Source organism: Coptis chinensis, chromosome 8 (assembly GCF_015680905.1).
Source record: "Coptis chinensis isolate HL-2020 chromosome 8, ASM1568090v1, whole genome shotgun sequence".
In the NCBI taxonomy this organism is placed as follows: Eukaryota; Viridiplantae; Streptophyta; class Magnoliopsida; order Ranunculales; family Ranunculaceae; genus Coptis; species Coptis chinensis.
Window position 1 is genome coordinate 12,621,878 of NC_141463.1, and position 27,217 is coordinate 12,649,094.

Below are 27,217 nucleotides of genomic sequence, written 5' to 3' on the forward strand. Positions count from 1 at the left end.
TTATTTCTCTTTATACTAACTATATAAGAGAACAAACACCTCTGTTATTATGGATGTTTGTCCTCTTAATCTGAATATAATAATGGGCACTTACGTGCATTGTACATTGTTTTAAATCATCATTGAGTGATGAGATTCATTTGTGAATCAACAAACTCGATGGATTGCGTAATGACATTATATATAAGGTGTGTTGTTGATTATAGAAGGAATCCATGACCCGCAGGAAGTCGGGTTGATGATGTCCCCTTGAGGAGCTCATAAGGATTGTCATGTAAACCCTGCAGGTGGATTTATTCCGACATGACAATAAGGTTGAGTGGTACTACTCAAGGACATAAAAAGTTAATTGATATTTTTTGTCAGTAACTTGACTTAATCAATGGGCATTCAATATTTTAAACACAGGGAGATCAACGAGCATATAATATAAATGCTGACACGTAATTTGGGATTAGGACAGTAGTGTAACAATAGGCTTTAGTGGAATAAGCCATTTGTTGATAGACTTGGGTTGTGTGTTCTGGGCGAACATGGGAAGCCCAAGCCCGTCAGGAGGCCCAACGCTAATTTCTCCTCATGGTCCCTGTTATAGCCTATAAAAAGAAACCTTTTTCTCTGGCCGTTTTTTTCTAAGAGACATCACTCAAGCAAAAACAGATACAATTCGGTTCTAAGGTTGTGAGAGAGAGAGAGGCCAAGTGAGAAAGAAGAGGTTGGAAGATAGTTGCCCACTGGCGCCCACTCGTGCATAGGAATACAAAGGAAGATCAAGAGGTTTCTTTGATTCGGATTCTCGAGTTATCACAACCGATCTACAAGCATGTTTTGTTTTGGAGTGGCATAGAAATACGCGTAATTTAAAGGCACCTATTAAGATATATATATACTATGCACTTAGGAATATTGGTATTATTTCTTTTACGTGATGATAGTAGTCTAGAAGTTTCCGTTAGCTCTTAAATTAAAATAGTTTTTAGAAACTTAGGTTAATATGTAGGTAATAGTCATTTCATCTTTCCATAAATATATTGCATGAGCATCTATATTTATTTTGACATTAAGTTTCTAAAATCTAGGCTAGAGTACTTATTCTACAAATCCTGTGAGAATATAGTCTTAAAGCCTTATATGAGTGAAATATTTGATATAATGACACAAGGGAGAAGTAAATTCCGAATAGAGAAATCACATGTCCACTTGCTTGATCACTATACCATATCCTAAAGCGAGAATTTAGGCACTTTTGGATCGATATAGCCAGAAATTCAAACTTATATGAAATTATTTTCCGCTAGTTGCCCCTCACGAGCCTTTCTTTAGCTTTTACATAAACCACAAATCCTTTTACCCTTTTACAAAAACAAAATAAAAATAAAATTAGCCTACCCATTTTTGAATGAGTCCCGAGAATAGAGATGAAAGAAAAAAAAAAAAAGAGAAAGACATGGAAAACCAAGAATTGTTAGTTGCTTCAAATAAGAAAAGAAAGGAAAGTTTTCATCCAAAGAAAAAAATATATATAAATAAATAAATAAAATAAAAAGTTAGAACTCCAAAAACATAATCAAAGGAGTCAAAAGCTAAAAACCAAAAGAAAAAGAAAAAATGGCTAAGGATGGAAACAAAATGTAGAAGAAAAATAGAACAAGGTTTTCTCTAGTTACATATTTTGAAAACTCTATTATCTCAGACTTATCCTTTTGAATATCAATTTTCTTCCTTCTTAAACCATCACCTAATCCCTGCAACACCTAATAAAGACCTCTAGCTCAATTAGGAATAGGTTAGTGTGATAGTAAATGGCAGATGTGTTTGATCGACTTCGGTTTCCTTATATGTCATTGAGATTGTAAGGTAAAGTGTGGCCACTTACAACTGGAGTGAGCGAAACTTGAGTGGAAAAATCAGAGTGTTTTTGTTTTGACATATATGTGAGGACCTACTTAAGGATGTTATTCCAAAGTTTCATAAATGGACCTGTTATTGCATTTCATAGCTGTTTCGACCCCCACCTACGTGGCAAACGTCCATGGGTAGGAGTCTCCACTTTATTCGTTTAATCGACAGAGCTAAAGCCCAATTCACAATATCATGGATCAATGTATATGCCCATTAACTCATGTGGCTAAGGCTGAACCTTAGCCACATGGCTTGCCACTAATGTACGTTGATTTATGTCCAGATTCGTTTCTTATCAAAGAGATAATTATCAGTTGAAAGTTATAGTATATCACAATTACTCAAGCTACAAGATTACTTGAGCTACAAGGACTCTCTACTCTACCTATATAAATACCAAACTATTTTTCATTCAGAACTACGTTCTTGAGACTTGATCCCACTAATAATTTGGGTACGTAGGCAACCGCAAGGTACAGTCTCATCATTCCCCCGATCACCATCATTTTTCTAATTACTTTTCTACGTTCTTCGTCTTTTTTTCATCAACACTTGGTGTTTTGATCATATTTGGTGAAACATAATTGGCTCGCCGTCTGCGGTTCTTATACTACACCCTCGATCACGTTCTGCGAAAGTTATGACGCGATACCGAAGAGCTTTAAGGTCCCGATGTGATTTCGGCGATCATCACGAACATGATAGTCAAGGACAACTTTGGTACCGATTATAATACCTTCTAATCTGTCGTTCCACCAATGCGCCAAATTATTCAGCGTGAGGTTATTGCCTCTGACGATTCTCCAGTATCTGATGCGGATAATGTAAGTCATATGTCTCGAGAAGCACTTCTTCAAAAGTTAAAGACAGTCCACAAACAGAATAATTACTACATGCGTCATCTTAAACAACGCACTCCACTCGTAGATGATGTTGGATCTGTCACACCACAACGTTACACACGCCAACGACATAATAGTGTGTGGGATCGTTTAAGTGGTGAGGATGAGATTCGCGATATTCGCAACAGCTATCAACGAGTTAAGAGTAATGGGCGACGAATTCCCCGACCTCCGCCGAGAAATCTCCACCCACTTGGTCACGTTCTCGGTAGGCAAGGTACTGCTAATAATCGTCCGACTGCACCCCACGATCCTACAAATTTTTAGCAAGTCCCGAGGAATTCAAATGGCGAACAGAATAATGATCGCACTCATGATCGGAACCATCAGTATGGTGAAACACTTCAGCAACGCGGTTCTTATCATTCCGAACATTATCGTACTGAAAGCCCAACGTACTATCCACAATCATCTCGACACGGAAATGATGAATCTTCGTCATTTTCTTCTCGTTCTGTTCGCTCCCATAGGCGTCATCGTGACTATGATCACAATCCAACAGATACGGATCTGATGACTCCTCAACGTGTCAGAGAAATGATTACAAAAGCTCTTATGGACAGCGATTCTTTTGAATCGACACTAGAAAATCTGGCAGTTGAAGATGGTATTTTGGACAAATTTTCTTTCGCCGTCCAAAGGGCTACTCATAACAAAGACTTCAAACAACCAGAGTTTGATCAATATGATGATGTCGAGGGTTGCCCTATGCTTCATGTGATTAATTTCACAAACAAACTGGTTTTATCGGGAGGTGATGATACTTTAAAATGCAAACTTTTCCCTTATACATTAAAAGGGGAAGCGTTGGTATGGTTTAGTGAATTACCTCCGCGCTCTATTCGTCGATTCAAGGACTTAACCGAAAAGTTTTCAAGACATTTTCATCATAATCTCAAACGTCCAAATGGAGTCCGAGTTCTTTTCAACATCAAGCAACAACGTGAGGAAACTCTCCGTAGTTTTATCGTAGCGTTTTCGCGTTTTATTGCGCGCTGAGATTTACGAGCAATCCGATCTAATGGTGGTTTACGCTTTTAAAGAAGCTATCTTGTTTGATAAAGATGGGTTATACAACTCTCTTGTTCGGGATATTCCATCTTCCCGACGTGCGTTATACCAGTGAGTTCAACAATTTATCAATGTTGAAGACGACACGGCTGCTCGAACTTCTCGTGACAAAGATAATAAAGGAAAGGATTTCAATGATCAGCGAAATAAACAGAAGAATCCGACTTTTGACCAACAGCAACACAGTCAGAAGCCTCCGTATAAGAAAGAAGACTCCACGAGCAGGACTGGAAAGCCTTTTACTGATTTTGAATTAACTCCGCTTAATACCAAATATACGGTAGTTTACGACAAAATCAAGGATAAGAGTCTGCTCACTCCGCCGTTTCCCTTGCGCGACGACACTAAAACAACTCGCGATAAATCATTATGGTACAAATTTCATAATGATTATGGTCATGAGACGGAGAATTGTCGGTCTTTGCAGGGAAGAATTGAAAAGCTTGTGTAGAATGGGAAACTTGATCAATATGTGCAGAAGAAAGTAACAACTCAAGCTTTAACTATCACTGATCACAATGTCATTAAGGTTGGACATGCCATCATTGATTCATTGTCTAATACTCAGCGGAAAACTGCTTGTCGTTCTAAAGTCAAATATCTGTCTAATTTGTACGGTTTAGCGGGATCAATTTCGTGGAAGGTTTCATACGGAGACTATTGAAGATGAACCATTATGTTTCAATCGACCAAGATCTAATGGGCGTGCATGTTCCTCATTATGATCTTTGTCGTGATAACTGCATATATCAGTTGTATGCGTGTACAACGTATAATGATTGACACTGGTAGTTCAGCTAGCGTCATGTTTTCTGGGTGTTATCGCAGTATTTCTTTTATTGATAACTTGGTCACCCCTGAAAATGTGCCTCTCGTTGGTTTTGATGGTACCGCTACTCATTGCGTTGGAAAGGTGTCTCTCCCGGTCACTCTTATGCAGAAGGAAGTCAATATTGATTTCTTATTGATGGATTGTAAATCCCCTTACAATGTCATCCTTGGCCGAGATTGGATTCATTATATGGAAGTTGTCGTCTCAACATATCATCAAGCCATCAAGTTCCCATTCAATAAAAAAGTCTGTAAGGTGCGCAGCGATCAACTGGCATCTCTAATTTGCCACGACAATGTTCTCGATGATTATAAGAAGTCTGAAGTTGTTGGACGAACTATTCTGAGTTCCAACGCCGTCAAATAGCAATTACAAAGATCCGGGACCTTCGGTTTACTCGCCAATAGAAATGTTGAAGGACCCCGACGGTCGATCCACTTTTAGAAGTTCAAATTGGCCAACTCCACGAAGATACTACTTTTATTTCAGGTAGAACTTCCGTAAGAGGGAGAGACAAGAGCTTATTTTGTTATTGCGGAAGAATAATCATGTGTTTGCTTGGCGAATAGAGCAAATGCCTGGTATAGATCCTTCGGTGGCTTGTCATAAACTCGACATTAATCCTAATGCAAAACCAGTTCGACAAAAGCCCCGAAGGATGGGCCCCGATAGAAAGATGAAAGTGAAAGACGAAATCGACCGTCTCTTGTTTGTTAACTTTATAAGGCCTGTGACTTATCCAACATGGATGTCAAATGTTGTCACAGTGCCTAAAAAGAACGGCAAATTACGTGTTTGTATCGATTTCACAAATCTCAATAAGGCTTGTCCGGTTCATCCGTATCCATTGCCTCGTATATCTGAAATGGTCGATGCAACATCTGGGTTTCAGCGTTTGTCTTTATTGGATGCTTATTCTGGTTATCATCCGATTCTGTTATTCATTGAGGACCAAGAGTTCACTCCATTCATTACGGACCAAGGCATTTACTGTTACCAGGTAATGCCTTTCGGTCTGAAAAACTCTGGAGCCACATATCAAAAGCTAGTCAACACTATTTTTTCTGACCTACTTGGAAAGACAGTCGAAGCATACATCGACGACATGGTTGTCAAATCTACATAAGCACCTGATCATCTTACTGATTTGCAAGCTGTTTTCGACAGACTCTCCAATTTCAAAATGCGTTTGAATCCGGCAAAGTGTTCTTTCGGTTTATCATCTGGTAAATTCTTAGGATACATGATGACTAGACGCGGAATTGAAGCAAATCCGGATCAGATTCGAGTTGTCCTTGAAATGCCTTCTACGATGTCAAAGAAAGAAATTCAACGACTTACAGGACGCTTGGCTGCCCTAAATCGCTTTATATCTTGGTATTCTGATCGATGCAGTCCTTTTTTCCAAACATTGAAAGACGCAGCAATTTGGACGGAGGACTGTGAACTTGCATTTCGTCATTTGAAAGCATACTTAGTCCAACCTCCAGTTCTTGCCAGTCCAGTAACGGGGCAGCCTATAGGTCTGTATTTAGCCGCCACTGATCATGCCGTAAGTGCCGTCTTATTTGTCAACGGTGGCGATAGGCGTCCTATATTCTTTGTTAGCAAGACTCTTACAACTGCTGAAACAAGATATTCTCAAGTGGAGAAAATTGCATTGGCTTTGGTTCATGTTGCCCGACGTCTTAAAGCTTATTTCCAGGGACGAGTCGTCAAAGTTTATACGGAATATCCACTGCGAAAGCTTTTTCGTAATGCTCAGGAATCAAGTCGCCTTGCAGAATGGGAAAGTTACCTTAGCGCTTATAGCATTGTGTTTGAAACTCGAACAGCTGAGAAAGGACAAGATTTGGCTTCGCTAATGGCTGATTTTCCAATTGAGGATATTCTTATGTCTGACGCATTACTAGACGAAGAGAATGTCGTCGACAACACGCCATTACCTCTTAGGGATGATGATTTGCCAAACTTATCAGATGTATCTGCTGATTGTTGGATTGTTTACACTGATGGTTCGCATAATAAGTATGGCTCCGGTATTGGGTGTGTAATCTTGCAACCGAATGGAGAAAAAATTGAGAAGTCAGTGCGTTTAGGTTTTAACGCTTCAAATAATGAGGCCGAGTACGAAGCTGTCATTTGCGGCTTGCGCACTGCTCTTCACTTGGGGGCGACTAAGCTACAATTATTCATAGATTCTAAGTTAGTCGCTAGCCAGTTTGGTGGATCGTATGCAGCTTGTGACGATAGAATGGCGGCTTATGTGGACTTAATTCATCGGATGGCTCGAAATTTTGATTCTATCAGTATTGTGCAGCGTCCGCGTCATGACGTGCGACATACGGATTCTCTCTCATATTTATTCGCGGCAGTTAAGTCAGCTAAGGCCAGATTACCATTGAATTTCAAAAGGAATCGAGTATCGATCTGTCCATCGAGGATGTGCGCGATATGTACATCACTCAAAATTGTTTTTTCATCAAGACATTTTCTGAGGAATCACGTCATGCCAATTTGATATCTCTTGTGCTGACTCGGAAGCGCAAGCGTGATCTTGATAATCAAGCTATCATTGCAGAGAAAACGCTTGATCCACAACTTATGCTATCAGATGACCACAATGATCCTGTCAATGATATTGTTTCGGTCCATACCGACGACGATCATGAAGCTGACAATGCTCCAGAGGTTCCTGATATAGAGCTAAGTTTTCCACTTACACCTTGTGACGAAGATGATTGGCGTCTTCCTTATATCACATATTTACATGATCACATCTTGCCTCCCGATCATAAAGTAGGTGATCGTGTCAAACGCGATGCTTGGAAATATTGTCTCATATCGACTTGAACGGATTTAAGGTAACTTTATCGCAAAGGCACAAGTCTTAACCCTATGTTTCGTTGTCACCAGAGTGAAGGTTTGCTCGATCTGGCGGAAATTCATTCAGGCCTATGTGGGAACCACTCCCCGGGGCTAAGTCTCGCTCATAGAGCAATGACACAAGGATACTGGTGGCCGTACATGCAAAAGGATGCTAAGCGTTTGTCTGAGAAGTGTGTTCCTTGTAAAAATATGCTAATATGGGAAATCTTCCAAAGAACGGAACTTCATCCAATCTTGAGCCCTTGGCGTTTGCAAAGTGGGGTCTTGACATCGCCGGTCCTCTTCCTCAAAAAGCTCCTGGCGTTGTTTGTTTCTTACTCGTCATGGAATCGATTATTTTACCAAGTGGGTGAAGCTATGCCCTTAGCCCGGATCCATGTTTCAGATGTTAAAAATTCTTATGGCGAGACATTGTTTGTCGTTTGGTATTCCAACATCATTGACTTCCGACAATGGCAAACAATTTGATCTTTGAAGAAATTCGACAATTTTGTTCTCGACTTGAAGATTAATCACAATTTCTCGGCACCATACCATCCTCAAGCTAATGGACAAGCTGAAGCTACTAACAAATCCATTCTTGCAATGCTCAAGCGACGACTTCAACAGGCCAAAGGAAATTGGGTTAAGGAACTTCCTGCGGTTATGTGGGCTTATCGAACCACACCTAAACATTCAACTGGATTTTCTCCGTTTAATCTTGCTTACGGTATGGAAGCGGTCTTTCCTACAAAGTTGATGACACCAACCACACAAACTTCTAACGTGGAATTGGAGTCGAATGATCAAGCACTTGCTCAAGCCAAAGCCTTGATAGATGAGACAAGAGAGGTTGGTCTTCAACAGTTAATTCGTTATCAAGCAGATATGAAACGAAAATATGATAAGAAAGTTCGACTTAAAGTGTTTGAGAAAGATGACTAGGTACTCTGTCGAAAGACAAGGTTGATAGATTCTGGTAAATTTGGAGAAAACTGGACAGGTCCATACATCATAGATCGCCCTGCCACCAAAGGATCTTATTTTCTCCGAGATTTAGATGGGAATGTTCTTAATAAGCCGTGGAATGCGTTTCATCTGCGCAAGTTCTATAAGTAGATTTTAGTTGTGTTTTTCCGTTATCCTGGAGAAATAAAATAATACAATATTTTGTTTCCAGTTCAGGCATGTATTTTCCGTTGTTATCTTTGTATTTTTTAAGACTCGGTAATCAATAAAGAAGTAGTTCTTTCACTTTAGTTCCAATTGTATAATTTTGGTTTTAGCGAACTTTATAATCGCTACAACAAAATCTGGCGAAATTACCACGTTTAATTTCGTCAGTCTAAGTTGAACGCTTTTACGCTCGCTTAGTCGTTACTATCGCTACAACAAAATCTGACGAAATTACCACGTTTAATTTTGTCAGTCTAAGTCGAACGCTTTTATGCTCGCTTAGTCGTTACTATCGCTACAACAAAATCTGACGAAATTACCACGTTTAATTTCGTCAATCTAAGTCGAACGCTTTTACGCTCGCTTAGTCGTTACTATCGCTACAACAAAATCTGGCGAAATTACCAAGTTTAATTTCGCCGCCTAAGTTGAACACTTTTTACGCTTAGCTTTTTAGTCGTTACTATCGCTACAACAAAATCGCGAAATTACCACATTTAATTTCGATGGGTCTAAGTTGAACGCTTTTACGCCGCTTTTAGTCGTTACTATCGCTACAACAAAATCGATGAAATTACCACGATTAATTTCGATGGCCTAAGTCGAACGCTTTTACGCCATTAGTTAGTTACTATCGCTACAACAACAAAATCGGCAAAATTACCACGCGTTTAATTTTCGTCGGTCCTAAGTTGAACGCGTTTTTACGCCGCTTAGTCGTTACTATCGCTACAACAAAATCTGGCGAAATTACCACGTTTAATTTCGTCAGTCTAAGTTGAACGCTTTTACGCTCGCTTAGTCGTATTATCGCTACAACAAAATCTGACGAAATTACCACGTTTAATTTCGTCAGTCTAAGTCGAACGCTTTTACGCTCGCTTAGTCGTTACTATTGCTACAACAAAATCTGGCGAAATTACCACGTTTAATTTTGTCAGTCTAACTCGAACGCTTTTACGCTTGCTTAGTCGTTAATATCGCTCCGACAAAATATGACAAAATTACCACGTTTAATTTCGTCAATCTAAATTGAATGATTTTACGCTCGCTTAGTCGGTTACTCATGCTATGTCAACATCTGATGACATTACCCCGTTTAGTTTCGTCAGTTCTGCGTCGGAGCATTTTTTCGCTCAATCGAATTTTGCAAGCTTAAACTTAGCATTAGGGGCGTTTCATTCTATTTCGTGTCATCTATACAATTCAACAACATTGTCAGTTTTCCACAGGTATGTTATCTGACATCACAATGATATTCAATTGGCAACACATACTTTATTTTATTCAAAAAGAATTTTTAGCTCTATGGTATTACAAACGCAAAATCACATGATCATTGGTTTGGGCAAATCCAATGGTTCCTTACAAACTTTTCGCATATACAACTCGTACAAATATTTGTAATTCATCTTCTCCGTTCTAGTTCATCTCCGTTTCTATTAAAGTCTCGTCAATTGTCTTACGGACGATTCACAATGTGCCATTTGCACGTGATCTTGGCCGAGCAGCCTTCGTTTAAATCGTCATTCGCTTGTTATTTTTTCTCCGCCTTTTTGCGACGCGTTTAAGTTCGATCTTTGGTCGCCACGAGTGCTTTTAATTCTATCACATCTGCTTTTAAGTGTTTGTGTTCTTCCATTATCTCACAGGCTTTCCCAAAGTCTTCGTACGATCTCTGCTCAGCTTCTTCCGTCCGCTCGGTTAAGTTTTTGTTTTCGTCTTCTAACTCTCTGTTGGTTCCGCTTAACGCTTTGTTTGCCTCTTCCAATTTTCAGTTGAATCTTTTCACTTTCTCTATTTCTTCTACGGCATTGACTTCATTCGGATCGATACTTTTCTTCGCAACTTTTTCATGAATTTCTTTGGCCCGTACTACCACCGTTTTAACCTGCGGCGAAAAATATTCATTTTCATCAATCTTTTAGACTTAAACACAAGTTTGCAATAAATGATAAATAAATAAATAAATAAATAAATACTATCATACCTGGTTCATAGTATCAAAAATCATTGACACTGCTCTGTCATATTCTCCGATGTTCTCCGTATTCTGGTCACAGTTTTGATATTTTTCGAGCCCCTCCATTGGCGTGGTCTCTGGCGATACCTTCGCTTCATCGTCCAGACTTGAACATCTTTGCTTCATCTACCAATTTCATCGATTTAGTGTCGGACATAAATTTCTTTACCATCCTAATGCAATAGTAAAAGTCAACGGTCCACTTACTGTTAACAGATTCTGTGGTTTTCCTCCATGAGTAGTATTACCCCGGACAGTACTTGCCAGTGGTGGTTGGATTCTTTGCTCCTGCATTTTGTTTTGCCGTTTGTTTTCTTTCACCGACTTTGTGTTCTATTTTGCACTATTTTTGTAAGTATCACGGTTTCGTTCTTTTCCCCGCCATTCTTTTCCTGTATATACCAAACCAGAGCGAGATATTACATCTCCCCACACTTTTACATATATATGTTTTCTACGGTACATACCTTTTCCTCTTTGTGTTGAGAATGTACTTTGTTTCGTCAAGGCTGTTTTGTGCATTGTAGTCTCGTCCCTCGAGGCATCATACATTGTAACGTTGGTTGTCTCTCTTGATCTCTGTTCGCCCATTTTCTTGTGGAACATCTTCTTTTGTACAATTCGCTATTTGTGTTTGGCAAGCTCAGCACTAATTCTCGCTGTGTTAATTCCGTTCCATCTTCTTTTTCACTATCGCTATTGCTGCCAAATATTGCATTTCTGAGAATCTTATTTTTCTTCGCCATTTCACTATGTGTCTCCTTGGACCTATCAAGCTGTTGTTCAATACCCCCATAGTGTTAGAAATCAACAATATCATTGAAATAGCTCAGATCTACCAATCTTTCGTCAGAACATTCATGAAAGAAGAAACGAAGGTTGTTCTCCACTTCCTTGTCCAATTCAATGTTTGGTAGTGTACTCGCATTTTATGTTAGACACAAAATAACTCGTGTTAGTCAACAGTTTACTCGTAGTACACTTTTCAATACTTATATTTTGGCTTACCTCGAAATTTGTTCGGTACTTTAAACTCGGCCGGATTCCACTTCCCTCTAAGCGTACAGAAATCTATCCCATCGGTGTATACTTTTAGGAACCCTTTAAAAGTTCTCGTTTGAATCCTTGAATTCAACTTCAAATTTTATGTACCCTTTCGTCGATTATGGCTTTCGGTCATTATCAACGCCAAGATTTCTTGAGCCCCAAACCTTCGTTATATTCATTTTGTAAATGGTGCTCGTAAAGATTAACCGTAATGATATTGGCGGTTGTCGGTGCAATTTGCCACCACTCCAATAATTGCGCAATTTCTTTGTTCAACGGAATTGTATTCCCGCAATTTAATTGTGTGTAAGCCATTACTACTTCATCTTCTTCAACTTTCGTTTCAAATTTCGTACACTTCTTCCATCTCAAATTTCTCGAGTCCTAGTATTTTTTCTGTATTTCCTTAAAGCGACCATCGACGCGGTTTCAAGTAGTCGCCAGATGATTCACCTTCTTTCCACCTCACCAAGTCTCCGATCGTCATCGAAGTTTTTTTCTTCTCGATTATCTTTCATCCGCGGTAATACTGATCGTTTCTACCCAAAAAAAAAAAAAAAACCGGGTCGATAGCTCAAAAACTGGATGCAATAGCTCCACAAGGGTGAACTGGGTCAGATCAAGGCAACACAGGTACGGTGCCCCTCCTTGGCTGGCATGACACCTTATCATGGTTTGTATTTCAGTTCCAGATGCACCTGGCCATATTAATAAAGAGCAGGTACGGTGCCCTTTATTAGCTACTAAAAAGAGGGCTTTTTGTGTCACTTATTTTTTTTGTCTTGTGTCATTTACTAGAAAAAAGTGACACACAGAGTTTTGATGTGTCACTTTTTTATGGAAAGAGGGCTGATGTGTTGCTTCTAGGAAAAGTGACACAAGTAATTTTATTTTTTGTGTCCCATGATTTGAAAGTGACACTAGTGGTTTGACTTGTTGTGTCACTTCTGGGTGTAAAAATGTCGAAAACAAAATTAACAAATTATAGAAATAAATAAGCGGCAAGAGTACGAGTTTTTTTTTCTCGATAACGACACGAGTACGAGTAATTGCTTCGTATGCCATAAAATTCAAAATCGTGATTTGGGCATGCGGCTATATTTTTAGGTTCCCTCCCAAAAAGAACTAAAACTTACTAAACCTAAAAGGAAAAGAAATAGAAAGGGAATAGAAATAGAAACTAAAGTCGTTTAAATCACTTAGGACTCATCACTTAGGGTTAAAAAACGGAAAAAAATAGAAGAAAAAAAAAACATAAAAGAAAAACTCTGTCTCGCAAAAAACGAGACCTCACCGTTCGATCTTCCTCCAAACTTCTCACCGAGGTTCTATAGCAACACACGCGCTCTCTTACCCGTCTCTTGTCCATCCCTCATTTTCCGGTTCGCTTTCCAGCTGTCTCTCTCTCTCTCTCGTGAGCCAGAAAATAAAGGTAATATTTTTTTTTTGTTTTTATTTAATTGTATGATGTTTTGGATGCTATTGAAAATTAATCTGATCAAAGTTTTGTTTTTGAGTCTATTATAGCACTCTGTATTTGTTGTTGTCGAATGTTTGAGTCTATACAGGAAACGAAACATAAACTTTTATAAAAAATGAAACGTAAACTTTGATCAATAACATTCGAGATTGAATGAAAGGGAATTGGAAGGTTGTGCTGTGAGAGACATGGAAGAGTAGTAGGAGGCAGCTACAAATTTGCCAGTTTATTGGATGTTCTCAAAACACGCAGAACTTGTGAATGGTTGATATCCACACATAAACTCATTTTAATTGTGTATTTCTTGTAGAAGGTCTAAATGTAGGATAAATAGGTATAGACCTTATTAATATGACACTTGCAGTTGTTGAATACGTTGAAGAGAATTGCTGCAACAAGAATCTTGAGTTAACAAGAATCTTGAGTTACCCTGAAACTTGTAAGGCATATGTTGCTTGTTTCACTAGAACACATGAACCATATTAATCTCACGTACATTAATGCTGGTGGTCCTGTTTTTTGGAAATATGCATCCCTTATAGTTTTATATGCCTGGGGTCAGTAGAAGAAAAGAACAAGATCTCCACATTATATATAACTCATTATATCTCATTATTTGTTGATATCTCATTATAACTCATTATTTGTTGTCGTCGAAAGTTTACGTTTCATTTTTAAGTCTATATAGGAAAATTAATCTCGAATGTTTTTTATTGAAGTTTACATTTCGTTTCTATCACTGCTATTATATCACTCTGTATTTGTTGCACACCATTGATTTCATTACTATTTTATGGTTTGTAAGATGATATGAATTACAAGATTACATACACATGTTCATATGACTTAAGAAAGAAAAAAAAAATTGAAGGCTAGAGAGAGTGTAAATTATCGACTTCATTCGATGCTTTTTGTCAAAATTTTCTTATTGTGTAATTTTTTATGCTTCTATTTGGTTATTGAGTGTAGCCTAAATTGGTTAGTTAGATTTCCAATGTAATTTGATTTTGCATAATACCATTATCATATCATCTTAGACTTACTTAATGTTTTTCCTACTAATGTGCCATGTGTTGATATCATCTTGCCATGATACTTTATTTTTGAATGTGTGGTCTTTGTACTTGATTTTTTTTTTTGACTCTGTTTTTCTTTAAGAGATCGGTTTGTTGCATTTTTCTATGATATGGATAAGTCTTGGATGTCCAAGGACCGGTTAACAAGTGAATATATTCAAGGAGTTGAAAGGTTAATTAGTGTTGGAAAGGAAGAAGGAAGTTTCATACGTTGTCCATGTAGAGATTGTTCAAATATCAACGAGTTAATTAAGACTGAGGTCTAAAATCATCTTTTTGAACATGGTATTAGCCAAGGTTACACTATTTGGCAGTTCCATGGTGAAAGCTCTCTATTTTTCGAGACCCCGACTAGTTTTACAGAACAAGACACTTTTGGACATTATGATGAGGTTGAGACTTCTGAAGATGTTGGACATTATGATGAGACTGAGACTCCTAAAGATGTTGAATATTATGATGAGATTGAGACTCCTAAAGATGTTGAATGCATGAAAGAAATGGCAAAGGCTGCAGAGGACCATTATACGATTGATTTTGAGAAATTTAAAGAATTGCTTGAAGATGCTAAAATGCCTTTGTACGAGGGTTGCTCAAAATTCACAAAGCTATCAATAGTTATTATTTTATTTAATCTAAAAGCAAATAGTGGGTGGTCTGACACAAGTTTTTCGAAGTTATTGAAGCTACTGGGACAGATGCTTCCTCAACCAAATATCTTGCCGAAATCCTTGAATGGAGTCAAGAAAACATTGTCTGTTTATGGGATAAAGTACGAGAAAATACATGCATGTCCAAATGATTGTATACTCTATAGGGGTGATAAATACAAAGATGAACCTATGTGCCCTATTTGTGGAGTCTCAAGATATAAAGAGAACAAGAGAGCGACCAACAAATCAGGTGGAGTATCAGTAAAAGTTTTGTGGTATTTTCCACCAATTCCAAGATTCAAGAAGATGTTTCAATCTGCCCAAACATCAAAGTCAATGACATGGCATGTCGATGAAAGGGTGGTTGATGGTAAGATGTGCCACCCAGTAGACTCTCTAGCATGGAAGTTGGTTGACGAAAAATGGCCAGAATTTGCAGTAGAATCCAGAAATCTTCGCCTAGCACTTTCAGCCGATGGAGTCAATCCACACCGTACTCTTAATACTAAGTACAGTTTATGGCCTGTTATGCTGGTCACATACAACCTCCCACCGTGGCTATGCATGAAAAGAAAGTATATGATGCTTACGATGTTGATATCAGGTCCAAATCAACCTGGAAACAATATTGTCGTCTACTTGGCACCCTTGGTTGATGACTTACATGTTCTGTGGGAGATAGGGGTGGAGGATTATGATGTGTACCGTCATGAATCATTTATACTTAAAGCTGTTTTGTTATGGACAATCAATAATCTTCCTGCGTATAACAATCTTTCTGGGTGCACTGTGAAAGGTTATTTTGCTTGTCCTATTTGCGGCGAGGGCACGTCCTCAACCAGGCTTAAACACTCTGGGAAGAACGTATACATAGCCAATAGAAGATTTCTTCCGCGCTATCATCCATATCGAAGACAAAAAAAAGCCTACAATGGTAAAACAGAGTTGTGGGAGGCACCTAAACCCTTATCTGGTTTGAAAGTACTAGAAGAAGTTAAAGGGATCAAAGTCATATGGGGAACAAAGGGAACCATTACGGGTGCTACCAATTGTTTTAAGAAGAAATCAGTTTTTTTTTTAGCTTCCATATTGGAGATATCTAGAACTCTAATATAATGTGGATTTTATGCACACAGATAAAAATGTATGTGACAGCATTGTTGGGACCCTACTTAACATTCCATGTAAAAATAAATACACCATTAAGTCTCGTCTTGACCTCCAAGAAATGGGTCTAATGACAGAATTGGCTCCAACAATTGGGGAAAAGCGATCGTTCTTCCCTCCAGCTTGTCACACACTATCTAGAGATGAGAAAAAAAAGACTATGCAAAACTTTGCATGAGTTAAAAGTTCCAAGTGGATACTCTTCGAATTTTAGGCCTCTTGTCTCGATGCAAGATCTAAAACTGCAAAATATGAAGTCACACGACTGTCATGTTTTGATGCAGCAACTTCTTCCGGTTGCAATAAGAACAATTTTGCCAAAGAATGTGAGATGAGCAATTATTAGGCTATGTTCTTTTTTTTAAGGCTATTTGCTCAAAAGTAATAGATAAGGAAAAATTGCCTCAAATTCAGGAAGACATTGTGCTCACAGTATGTTTGCTGGAAAAGTATTTTCCGCCATCATTTTTCGACGTTATGATTCATCTAACAGTGCACCTTGTCAGAGAAGTTAATCTTTGTGGTCCTGTATTCTACCGATGGATGTATGTATTTGAGAGGTACAATGAATTATATATTACCCTTTAATATTTCTTAATGCGCTTTTCTTTATAAACATTACTATTGTGCAATCTCTTAGGTACATGAGTTAAAGGGCTTTATACACAATCGAAATCGACCGGAAGCTTGTATTGCTGAGAATTACATTGCAGAGGAAGCAATTGAATTTTGTAGCGAATTCTTACCTGACTTAGATGCAATTGGGATTCCTCTCCATAAAGATAACACTACCACATATTTGATATCATCTGGAAATCTTCCCCGAGGAAGTACCCATAGTCAAGTAGATAGAAAAACATTAGACTAGGCATATATCTATGTGTTGTAAAATACAAGAGATGTTCAGCCTTACATCGAGTAAGGTTTCTTTAGTTGTTCACTTTAAAAGTCTATTTTAGTTCCTTGGTTTCGGATTCCGATAGCTAACTATTTTATTTTGTGGCCTAACATGATAGAGAACATATGAATTATCTGAAGGAACAACAACCTCGTAAGTAAAAAAAAACCCACATGGTTGCATGCTGAACACAATTGCTTATTTAGTGATTGGCTTAGAGATAAGGTATATTATAAATTGGTATTTTTTTTGTTTTTGTTATTTTTGTATGTTAATTTAACTTAGATTAGGATTAAAATGTTTACACAACAATGCACAGGTTTTGCTCGGGAGGGGAAATCCTGGCAACATGGTGTCAAACATCTTGAAGTGGGTATCGAAGATGTAGGAACCGTTATTTCAGAATGTAAATTTCTACAAACCTTGAAAACCATGCGCAGCAGAATTAATGGGGTTCACGATTTTGATTGGAAAACATACCTTTAGATCGGCTAAGATAACTCTGAGAATATAAGATATATGAATTAGCAACCTATTGATCTTCTGTTGTATTCCTATCCTTAGATTGGACGTTACTACTAAAAGAAGGGCTTTTTGTGTCACTTATTTTTTTTGTCTTGTGTCACTTACTAGAAAAAAGTGACACATAGAGTTTTGATGTGTCACTTTTTTATAGAAGGAGGGCTGATGTGTTGCTTTTAGGAAAAGTGACACAAGTAATTTTATTTTTTGTGTCCCATTATTTGAAAGTGACACTAGTGGTTTGCCTTGATGTGTCACTTGTGGATGTAAAAATATCAAAAACAAAAATTAACAAATTATCGAAATAAATAAGCGACACGAGTAAGAGTAATGAAAGTACTTAATAATTAATTATTCAGATGCCATGAAACTCAAAGTTATGATTTTGTGCGCGCCGCTATATTTTTAAGTTCCCTCCCAAAAACAACTAACTTTCTAAACCTAAAAGGAAACTGAAGGTGTTTAAATCACTTCGTAACTTAGGTTAAAAAAGAAAAAAAAAACAGAAGAAAAAAACCAGAAAAGAAAAACTGTCTCGTAACCATTCTTCTTCCCAAATTCTCACCGGTGTTTTATTGCACCACGCGCGCTCCTCACCCATCTCTCGTCCATCCCTCGTTCTCCGGTTCGCTTTCCAGCTCTCTCTCTCTCTCTCTAGCAAAAAAATAAAGGTAAGATTTTTTTTTCGTTTTTATTTAATTGTCTATGTTTTGGATGCTATTAATCTGATCAAAGTTTTGTTTTTGTGTGGTAGCAGTCTATTATGTTGCTCTTTCAGTTGTTTCTTTGGATTTTTTTGCTTTTGTCATTTGTCAAAAGCTGTGGGATTTCGAACATATGCGTCGACCACCTCTAATCTCCCCCGTTTGATACGTGTTGTGCCCTTACATTTTTCCTCAAGACGCTTTTATTGTTTGGTTACCCACGAAAGTTGTATTATAAAGAAAACGTTCTTCTATCCTGTTTTGGCCTCGAAAGCAACTTTTTGCATTCTTTTCATGTTTCAAGATCTTTACCAAAAATTCTTTTGAAGTATTTTTGTTTTACTTAATTTTTTTTCAAGTAAGAACCCTTCTCTCGCTCATAGGAAAAGGGCATTTTGACAGTGGTATTCTCGGATGGATCCTTGTGTATTTTGCTCTTTGATTGCCATGTTACCCTGTGTTTCTTGCTGAAAGGGCTTTGGATTGCATTGTTTGAGCTCTATCAAATATATCAAGTTTAGATAACTATGTTAGTTTTGATATGTCACTTTGTTGTATTTTGATCAACGGTTCTTTTTGGACACCGCTTTAGGGAAATACTAGTATTATGATCGGCAAAGATGCATTAGTGAAACTTAAATCTCTTTTTAATGGACCTTTAAATGTTGTTTGTACTTAATTGATTCATTTGTGCCCATTTCTTCTTTTTGGATTTTGGTGAAGAAGCAATGCTTGGAACCTAGACTAGATCGGATTGTTATATTTTTATGGATCATTTCCTCAGAGGAGGGGGCCGACCCGACTTAGGAGACTCATGAAATCGAAAGAGATTACACTTGTCATTGTGTCTAGCATTTTCTATAGATCTATAGGAATTTTATGGTGTAATCTTGGATCAAAGATATATGGTTAGGTCTCAGATATAGAATTTCATTGACAAATTGTCGGTTAGGACCCTTTGCATTGCTTTTGGTGCCCTAATGTTTCAACTAATTCATCCATCTTCTCGATGGGCATAATAATGAATGAGTGCAGCAGTTGTGCATTTTATGAATGTTGCAAGTGATATCGGTTCATATGGCCGATCTTTTAGCCCGAAAGCACGTTAATTCTGAATTCCTGTTGTCACATGTATGTTGATTGTTGTATTTTCAATCTGTTGGCTGTTGATATATATTGTTTGTAATTTAGTTATTTCCTGTCCTTGTAAACATCAGGATGAGAAGTTTTACAGGGTACCAGTTAATGTACCCACTTTCTTACATTTGCTAAAAGCCTAAAACTACTTCGTAAGAGCCACTTTTGGACTGGTTCAATAAATAAAAATTGGTTTTATATAAAAAATGCAAAACAACATATGCAAATGGGAAGCAGGTGCACCCTTTACACTTAATTTGTTTCTCCTTATGGTATATGATTTAGTAAATCCCTGCCTGGCTATTCTATTTTAGAAACTCAGAAGTAAAAAAAAAGTGGTATGGTACATCATTTTGTTGACCGAGTACAGTGCGAAGAGATTTTTTAACCCTTGTATATATAGCCCACCTCATCTAATTTGGCGGTCCTATTTTCGAGTGAAACACTTATGTTTCAGCAAGATTGTCATTTTGGTTTCTGGTACAACGTATATGCGGTGTGAATTCTTGTAACGCAAGTTCAATGAAGTTTCCAGCAGTTATGTTCCACTAGAGAAGTCAGCTGTGGAACTCCATGTTGCATAAAGATTTTTAGTAATCTTGATTTATCAGATTCTCAATCACAAGGCAACATTCATTAATACTCAATCGGGCTCGTGCCCCTTACGTGACGGCGAATATATATATATATATATATATATATATATATATATATATATATATATATATATATATATATATATATATTATTCAAACGCGTGTCCGGGACGATCCGTTTCCTATATTTTTGAAAAATGCCGCGGTCCGCAGATCCGTGTCGGTCGTGATCCGTGGTCGCATGTCGGTATCCGTGCTTCTTAGCTTCTATTTGGTTATTGAGAGTAGCCTAAATTGGTTAGTTAGATTTCCAATGTAATTTGATTTTGCATAATACCATTATCATATCATCTTAGACTTACTTAATGTTTTTCCTACTAATGTGTCATGTGTTGATATCATCTTGCCATGATACTTTATTTTTGAATGTGTGGTCTTTGTACTTGATTTTTTTTTTTTTTTTTTTTGACTCTGTTTTTCTTTAAGAGATCGGTTTGTTGCATTTTGCTACGATATGGATAAGTCTTGGATGTCCAAGGACCGGTTAACAAGTTTAATATATTCAAGGAGTTGAAAGGTTAATTAGTGTTGGAAAGGAAGAAGGAAGTTTCATACGTTGTCCATGTAGAGATTGTTCAAATATCAACGAGTTAACTAAGACTGAGGTCAGAAATCATCTTTTCGAACGTGGTATTAGCCAAGGTTACACTATTTGGCGGTTTCATGCTTAAAGCTCTCTATTTTCGAGACCCGACTAGTTTTACAGAACAAGACACTTTTGGACATTATGATGAGGTTGAGACTTCTGAAGATGTTGGATATTATGATGAGATTGAGACTCCTGAAGATGTTGAACGCATGAGAGAAATGGCGAAGGCTGCAGAGGACCATTATAATGGTGATCCAGAAATTTAAGGAATTGCTTGAAGATGCCGAAACGCCTTTGTACGAGGGTTGCTCAAAATTCACAAAGCTATCAATAGTTATCATTTTATTTAATCTGAAAGCAAATAGTGGGTGGTCTGACACAAGTTTTTCGAAGTTATTGAAGCTACTGGGACAGATGCTTCCTCAACCAAATCTCTTGCCGAAATCCTTGAATGGAGTCAAGAAGACATTATCTGTTTATGGGATGAAGTACGAGAAAATACATGCATGTCCAAATGATTGTATACTCTATAGGGGTGATAAATACAAAGATGAAACTATGTGCCCTATTTGTGGAGTCTCAAGATATAAAGAGAACAAGAGAGCGACCAACAAATCAGGTGGAGTACCAGCAAAAGTTTTGTGGTATTTTCCACCAATTCCAAGATTCAAGAAGATGTTTCAATCTGCCCAAACATCAAAGTCAATGACATGGCATGCCGATGAAAGGGTGGTTGATGGTAAGATGCGCCACCCAGCAGACTCTCCAGCATGGAAGTTGGTTGACGAAAAATATCCAGAATTTGCAGCAGAATCCAGAAATCTTCGCCTAGCACTTTCAGCCGATGGAGTCAATCCACACCGTACTCTTAGTACTAAGTATAGTTTATGGCCTGTTATGCTGGTCACATACAACCTCCCACCGTGGCTATGCATGAAAAGAAAGTATATGATGCTTACGATGTTGATATCAGGTCCAAATCAACCTGGAAACAATATCGACGTCTACTTGGCACCCTTGGTTGACGACTTACATGTTTTGTGGGAGATAGGGGTGGATGCTTATGATGTGTACCGTCATGAATCATTTATACTTAAAGCTGTTTTGTTATGGACAATCAATGATATTCCTGCGTATAGCAATCTTTCTGGGTGCACTGTGAAAGGTTATTTTGCTTGTCCTATTTGCGGCGAGGGCACGTCTTCAACCAGGCTTAAGCATTCTGGGAAGAACGTATACACAGCCAATAGAAGATTTCTTCCGCGTTATCATCCATATCGAAGACAAAAAAAAGCTTTCAATGGTAAAACAGAGCTGCGGGAGGCACCTGAACCCTTAACTGGTTTGAAAGTACTAGAAGAAGTTGAAGGGATCAAAGTCATATGGGGAACAAAGGGAACCATTACGGGTGCTACCAATTGTTTTAAGAAGAAATCAGTTTTTTTTAGCTTCCATACTGGAGATATCTAGAACTCCGACATAATGTGGATTTTATGCACACGGAGAAAAATGTATGTGACAGCATTGTTGGGACCCTACTTAACATTCCACGTAAAAATAAAGACACCATTAAGTCTCGTCTTGACCTCCAAGAAATGGGTCTAAGGACAGAATTGGCTCCAACAATTGGGGAAAAGCGATCGTTCTTGCCTCCGGCTTGTCACACACTATCTAGAGATGAGAAAAAAAGGCTATGCAAAACTTTGCATGAGTTAAAAGTCCCAAGTGGATACTCTTCGAATTTTAGGCCTCTTGTCTCGATGCAAGATCTAAAACTGCAAAATATGAAGTCGCGACGATCGGTGTCATGTTTTGATGCAAAGAACTTCTTCCGGTTGCAATAAGAACAATTTTGCCAAAGAATGTGAGATGTGCAATTATTAGGCTATGTTCTTTTTAAGGCTATTTGCTCGAAAAATAATAGATTAGGAAAAATTGCCTCAAATTCAGGAAGACATTGTGCTCACAAGATGTTCTTTGGAAAAGTATTTTCCGCCATCATTTTTCGACGCGTTATGATTCATCTAACAATTGCACCTTGTCGAGAAGTTGATCTTTGTGGTCCTGTATTCTACCGATGGATGTATGCATTTGAGAGGTACAATGAATTATATATTACCCTTCAATATTTCTTAATGCTTTTCTTTATAAACATTACTATTGTTCAATCTCTTAGGTACATGACCGTGTTAAAAAGGGCTTTATACGCTAATCGAAATCGACCGAAGCTTGTATTCTTTGAGAATTACATTGCAGAGAGGAAGCAATTGAATTTTGTAGCTTAATTCTTACCCGACTTAGATGGAATTGGGATTCCTCTCCGTAAAGATAACACTACCACAGATTTGATATCATCCGGAAATCTTCCCCGAGGAAGTACCCATAGTCAAGTAGATAGAAAAACATTGGACCGGGCACATCTCTATGTGTTGCAAAACACAAAGAGATGTTCAAAATTTTACATCGAAAGTAAGGTTTCTTTAGTTGTTCACTTTAAAAGTCTATTTTAGTTCCTTGGTTTCGATTCGATAGCTAACTAGTTTATTTTGTGGCCTAACATGATAGAGAACATATGAACTATCCAAGGAACAACAACCTCAGTAAATCAAAACCCACATGGTTGCATCTTGTGAACACAATCGCTCATTTAGTGATTGGCTTAGAGACAAGGTATATTATAAATTGGTTTTTTTGTTTTGTTATTTTTGTATGTTAATTTAACTTAGATTAGGACTAAAATGTTTACACAACAATGCACAGGTTTTGCTGGAGAGGGGAAATCCTGACAACAAGGTGTCAAACACCTTGAAGTGGGTATCGAAGGGGCCTTTGGCACATGTTTACAAATATTCTACCTATGTCACTAATGGTTATCGTTTTGCCACGAAAACGGCAAGACTTTTTACGAGTAAATCAAAATAGTGGCGTGAGTTTGACAGCAACAACACCACAGGTTTCAAGCGCAAAGGATCAAAACCCAATTTTTTCGAACATGTCTTTCTACGGTGTTATTGCTGAAATATGGTTGCTCGATTATACAAATTTCAAGATTCCAATGTTCAAGTGTGACTGGGTTGATAGCAAGAATGCAATTAGGAAGGATGACATGGGTTTCACTTTAGTGGATCTTGGTAGAGTTGGCTATAAATCTGATTCCTTCATCCTAGCTTCTCAGGCCGAGCAAGTTTTCTATGTACCTGATCAACTTGACCCAACGTGGTCGGGTTGTTGTAGAATCCTCCTCAAAGATGCTTTCACCGAATCTGACGACGATAACGATGATGAGCTCGTTGATGCTCATGTAGGATATGACAATTTTGTTGAATTGCCAAATGTTGACTCATTGGATGTTAATGACTAATCTCGGTCGGTTTACGTCCCGTGAAGATTCTTGAGGGCACTTGGGTTGAGCATAAAGAAACTTCTTGATTTATTAGTTTTCATTGTTTTTGTGGTGGAATCGATATTTGGTTTGTTAATAAGAGATTGTGACCAACTTTTGTCATTTATGTATTGTCCTTTGCGATTATTTTGGTTCTGTTCAAATTATGATATCAAGTTTTTGCCATAGACATGCTTGTTGCTACCGATCAATGTCATCTTCTAATGATTTTCCTATTCTATAGTTTTTTGTAGGGTTTAGTTAGATATGGATCCAAAAACAAGTGCCAAATCATCTCAGAAAAAAAGGAAGCATCCAATCGAGGAAGGTGACAATATTACAAGTGTTAGGGGTCAAGCTAAAAAACTTTCACTCACTAAGCATTTTAAAGGTAAGCTTGTGGTGGAGTTTAATGCGAAAGGAAAGATCAAAGGTGCATTTATTCGAAGCGAGTTCAGTAATTGGGTTGGCACACTAGTTAAAAATATGGTTCCACTAGCTGAGTACCCAAACTAGATTTAAAGTTGACAAGCAAATAAAAAGATGATGTATGGGATTCAAGTCTTTGGTAAGGTTGTTTTGCCTATTATACTGATTTTGAATTATTATTATTGTCTTTATAGAAGTGTAGACTCATCTCTGCCTTGGTTATTTGTAGGAAAAATTTGAGGCAGATCCTAAGTTTAAGAAAAAAGGATTGCAGCAATGTGGTAAGATATGGCGGAAATTTAAGAATTATTGCACAAAATATTTTGTCATACCTTACATAGATGACCCCGATCTAATGAATCCACCAAAAATCTATCCGAATGTTAAGAAGCAAGATTGGGAGAAATTTGTAAAAATAAGGTTATCGGAAGAGTTCCAGGTATATATCTGTCATTTCCTTTGAATTTTCATTTCTAATAAATTTATAATTTTGTTAAGGTGTGATAAACTAATATACTATTTTCATTTGGGCTGTTAGGAACTAAGCAAGATTCAATTGGAAAGAAGAAACTTGAACAAGTATAACCATCGACTAAGCAAATTAGGTTATGATGGCCTTGTCGATAAGATGGTAAGTAGATATTATATTTAAGTTTGTTAGATAAAACCAACGTAGGTAATCTAATATTACTTGGTTGGTTTGGTTATTTGTAATTGATAATAGATAGAAGCTGGGATACCTATTGATGAAGATGATAGATCTCTTTTGTGGTGTTTAGCTCGACAAGACAAAAGTGGTGAATATCTTTGATGATGCCACAAAGGAGGTAGTTCAAAAGATTGTAAGTATCAAGCTCATCATTGTATGTGTGTTTGCGAAGCATATTTGATATTGTGTAGGATACCTAGCTTGATATATTGATGTATTTTTGTACTGATCTAGATGATGTGGTTCCCTATCTAGCTTGATCTAGCTTCGATTTATGATTTTTTTTTTACTGAACTAGCAAGCATAACGATGAACGCTCCGACCTGAGATTGAATGTAGTCTAGTAGTAGGCACTTCTAGGCACCTTTCCATCAGGGTTCGGTTCCAAACCCCTTTTGAGAGATAGCTTTCAAAGCTTCTACGGGCATGGCTTTTCACAGCCTTTGCTTGCTACCTTTGACTTCGCCGCTTATCCCTCCAAGGCTTCCTTTCTTGAAAGCTTCCTCTCCTTTTAAGTGGAGTGATCTTTCGCTTCCTCGACGCATACCCGGAAATAAAGATCAGGGTATCCCTATTGAGTAAGCCAAAGCAAGCAACTGTCTTTAGTTCTGACGGGAAGCTCCTCGCTTCTGGAGGGTTTGATGGACTTATTCAAGTGTGGGACATCACTTCAGGTAGTCTCAAGTGTACACTTGAAGGTCCAGGAGGGGGTATTGAGTGGGTTAGGTGGCATCCAAGAGGATATGTGGTCTTAGCTGGTTCAGAGGATTCCACAGCATGGATGTGGAATGGAGACAAGAATGTCTTTTTGAATATGTTTTCTGGTCATAGTAACACTGTCACGTGTGGTGATTTTACCCCTGATGGTAAAATGGTTTGTACTGGTTCAGAGGATGCATCATTGAGGATCTCGAATCCCAGAAATGGAGAGTGTGTGCATGTTGTTAGAGATCATCCATATCATACGGAGGGACTGACATGTTGAATTGATAATAGATTGTCATCCGTGATAAGTTTAGATATTATAATAATTAGCACCATTTTCCATATCGCAGTTTAGGTTGTAACGAAATTGAAATATTTATAGTGAGCAGTTGGCTTGTTTTACACTGTTTGAAACTTGTACTGAAGTTTTGTTTATAAGCTTAAAATTGAGAGGAATTACTGTACACAGAGACCTTTGATGCACAAAGACACGTTGATTATTAGATAAAATTTACGCCAGTTACATTATAATACCTGCTATAGGTAATCATATGGTACTAATCGAGTTATGAAGATATGGTTCCTGAAAAGATCCGAATTCTGTCTACTCTAGCATTGGTTGCCCTTTGCCAAGATAGATCACGCCAGGCAGCGGTGTTGGATCGCTATCACATCCGGTGGGCACCGTGGCATTCTACCAAGTTTCATGAGAAGACTATCGATTCCATCACCGGTGATTACTCAAAATGTTCTGTTGTTTTTGCCGAGGCTCTCTCCGCCGCTAGTAATGCTTTTTGGTTTCATCCTCTTCGGTTGCTTCAAGATTGCGTGAAGCGGGATTAATACCTACTCTTCTTCCTCTTCTTAAAGACACGAACCCCAACATTTACATTTGGTTAACCGCAGAGTTCATGTTCTTGAGGCATTTATGGATTATAGCAACCCAAAGAAATGCGACCGTTCGAGACTTGGGGGTTAGACGACACTATTGCTCGCGTCTCAAGACGAAGTTTGTTATATTGAAAGTGGCTCCAAGAAACAGGGTGAAGACTCTCATAGTTTTGGTAAGGGAAAACAAGTTGTCGATGTTGAGGCCGGGCGAAATGGATAACAGTGCACCTATTTATTCGATGGATTGGTTGCATACCACCGCAGCCTATTTATTCGACTATTTATTCTCGACTCTCATAGATCCTACTTGTTTTCCTATCTTAGATCTTTGCTGATTTGCCATCCGCTTTCACGAGGCTGTAATGGGTGGTGTTATTTGCTCTCTGGCGAAGCCATTT

At 37.9% G+C, this 27,217-nt stretch overlaps 1 protein-coding gene, 2 long non-coding RNA genes and 1 pseudogene across 3 annotated transcripts; 3 read left to right on the top strand and 1 right to left on the bottom strand.

Moving 5' to 3' along the window:
* Positions 1-10,343: 10,343 nt before the first annotated feature.
* Positions 10,344-11,109, bottom strand: LOC147480015 (uncharacterized). Its single transcript, XR_015203520.1, has 3 exons — positions 10,982-11,109; positions 10,742-10,900; positions 10,344-10,642 (listed from the first exon to the last, which is right to left on the bottom strand). It is a non-coding gene; the product is annotated as an uncharacterized LOC147480015 (long non-coding RNA).
* Positions 11,110-14,487: 3,378 nt separating this feature from the next.
* On the top strand, positions 14,488-20,969 carry LOC147480016 (uncharacterized). Its single transcript, XM_086578544.1, has 5 exons — positions 14,488-14,549; positions 14,670-16,069; positions 16,167-16,174; positions 16,838-17,027; positions 20,725-20,969. The coding sequence occupies exons 1-5, from the start codon at positions 14,488-14,490 to the stop codon at positions 20,967-20,969; spliced, it is 1,905 nt and encodes a 634-aa protein (XP_086434670.1).
* A 22-nt stretch (positions 20,970-20,991) lies between these two features.
* Positions 20,992-22,547, top strand: LOC147480017 (uncharacterized; annotated as a pseudogene).
* Positions 22,548-24,748: 2,201 nt separating this feature from the next.
* On the top strand, positions 24,749-25,319 carry LOC147480018 (uncharacterized). Its single transcript, XR_015205706.1, has 3 exons — positions 24,749-24,953; positions 25,053-25,145; positions 25,239-25,319. It is a non-coding gene; the product is annotated as an uncharacterized LOC147480018 (long non-coding RNA).
* Positions 25,320-27,217: the final 1,898 nt, after the last annotated feature.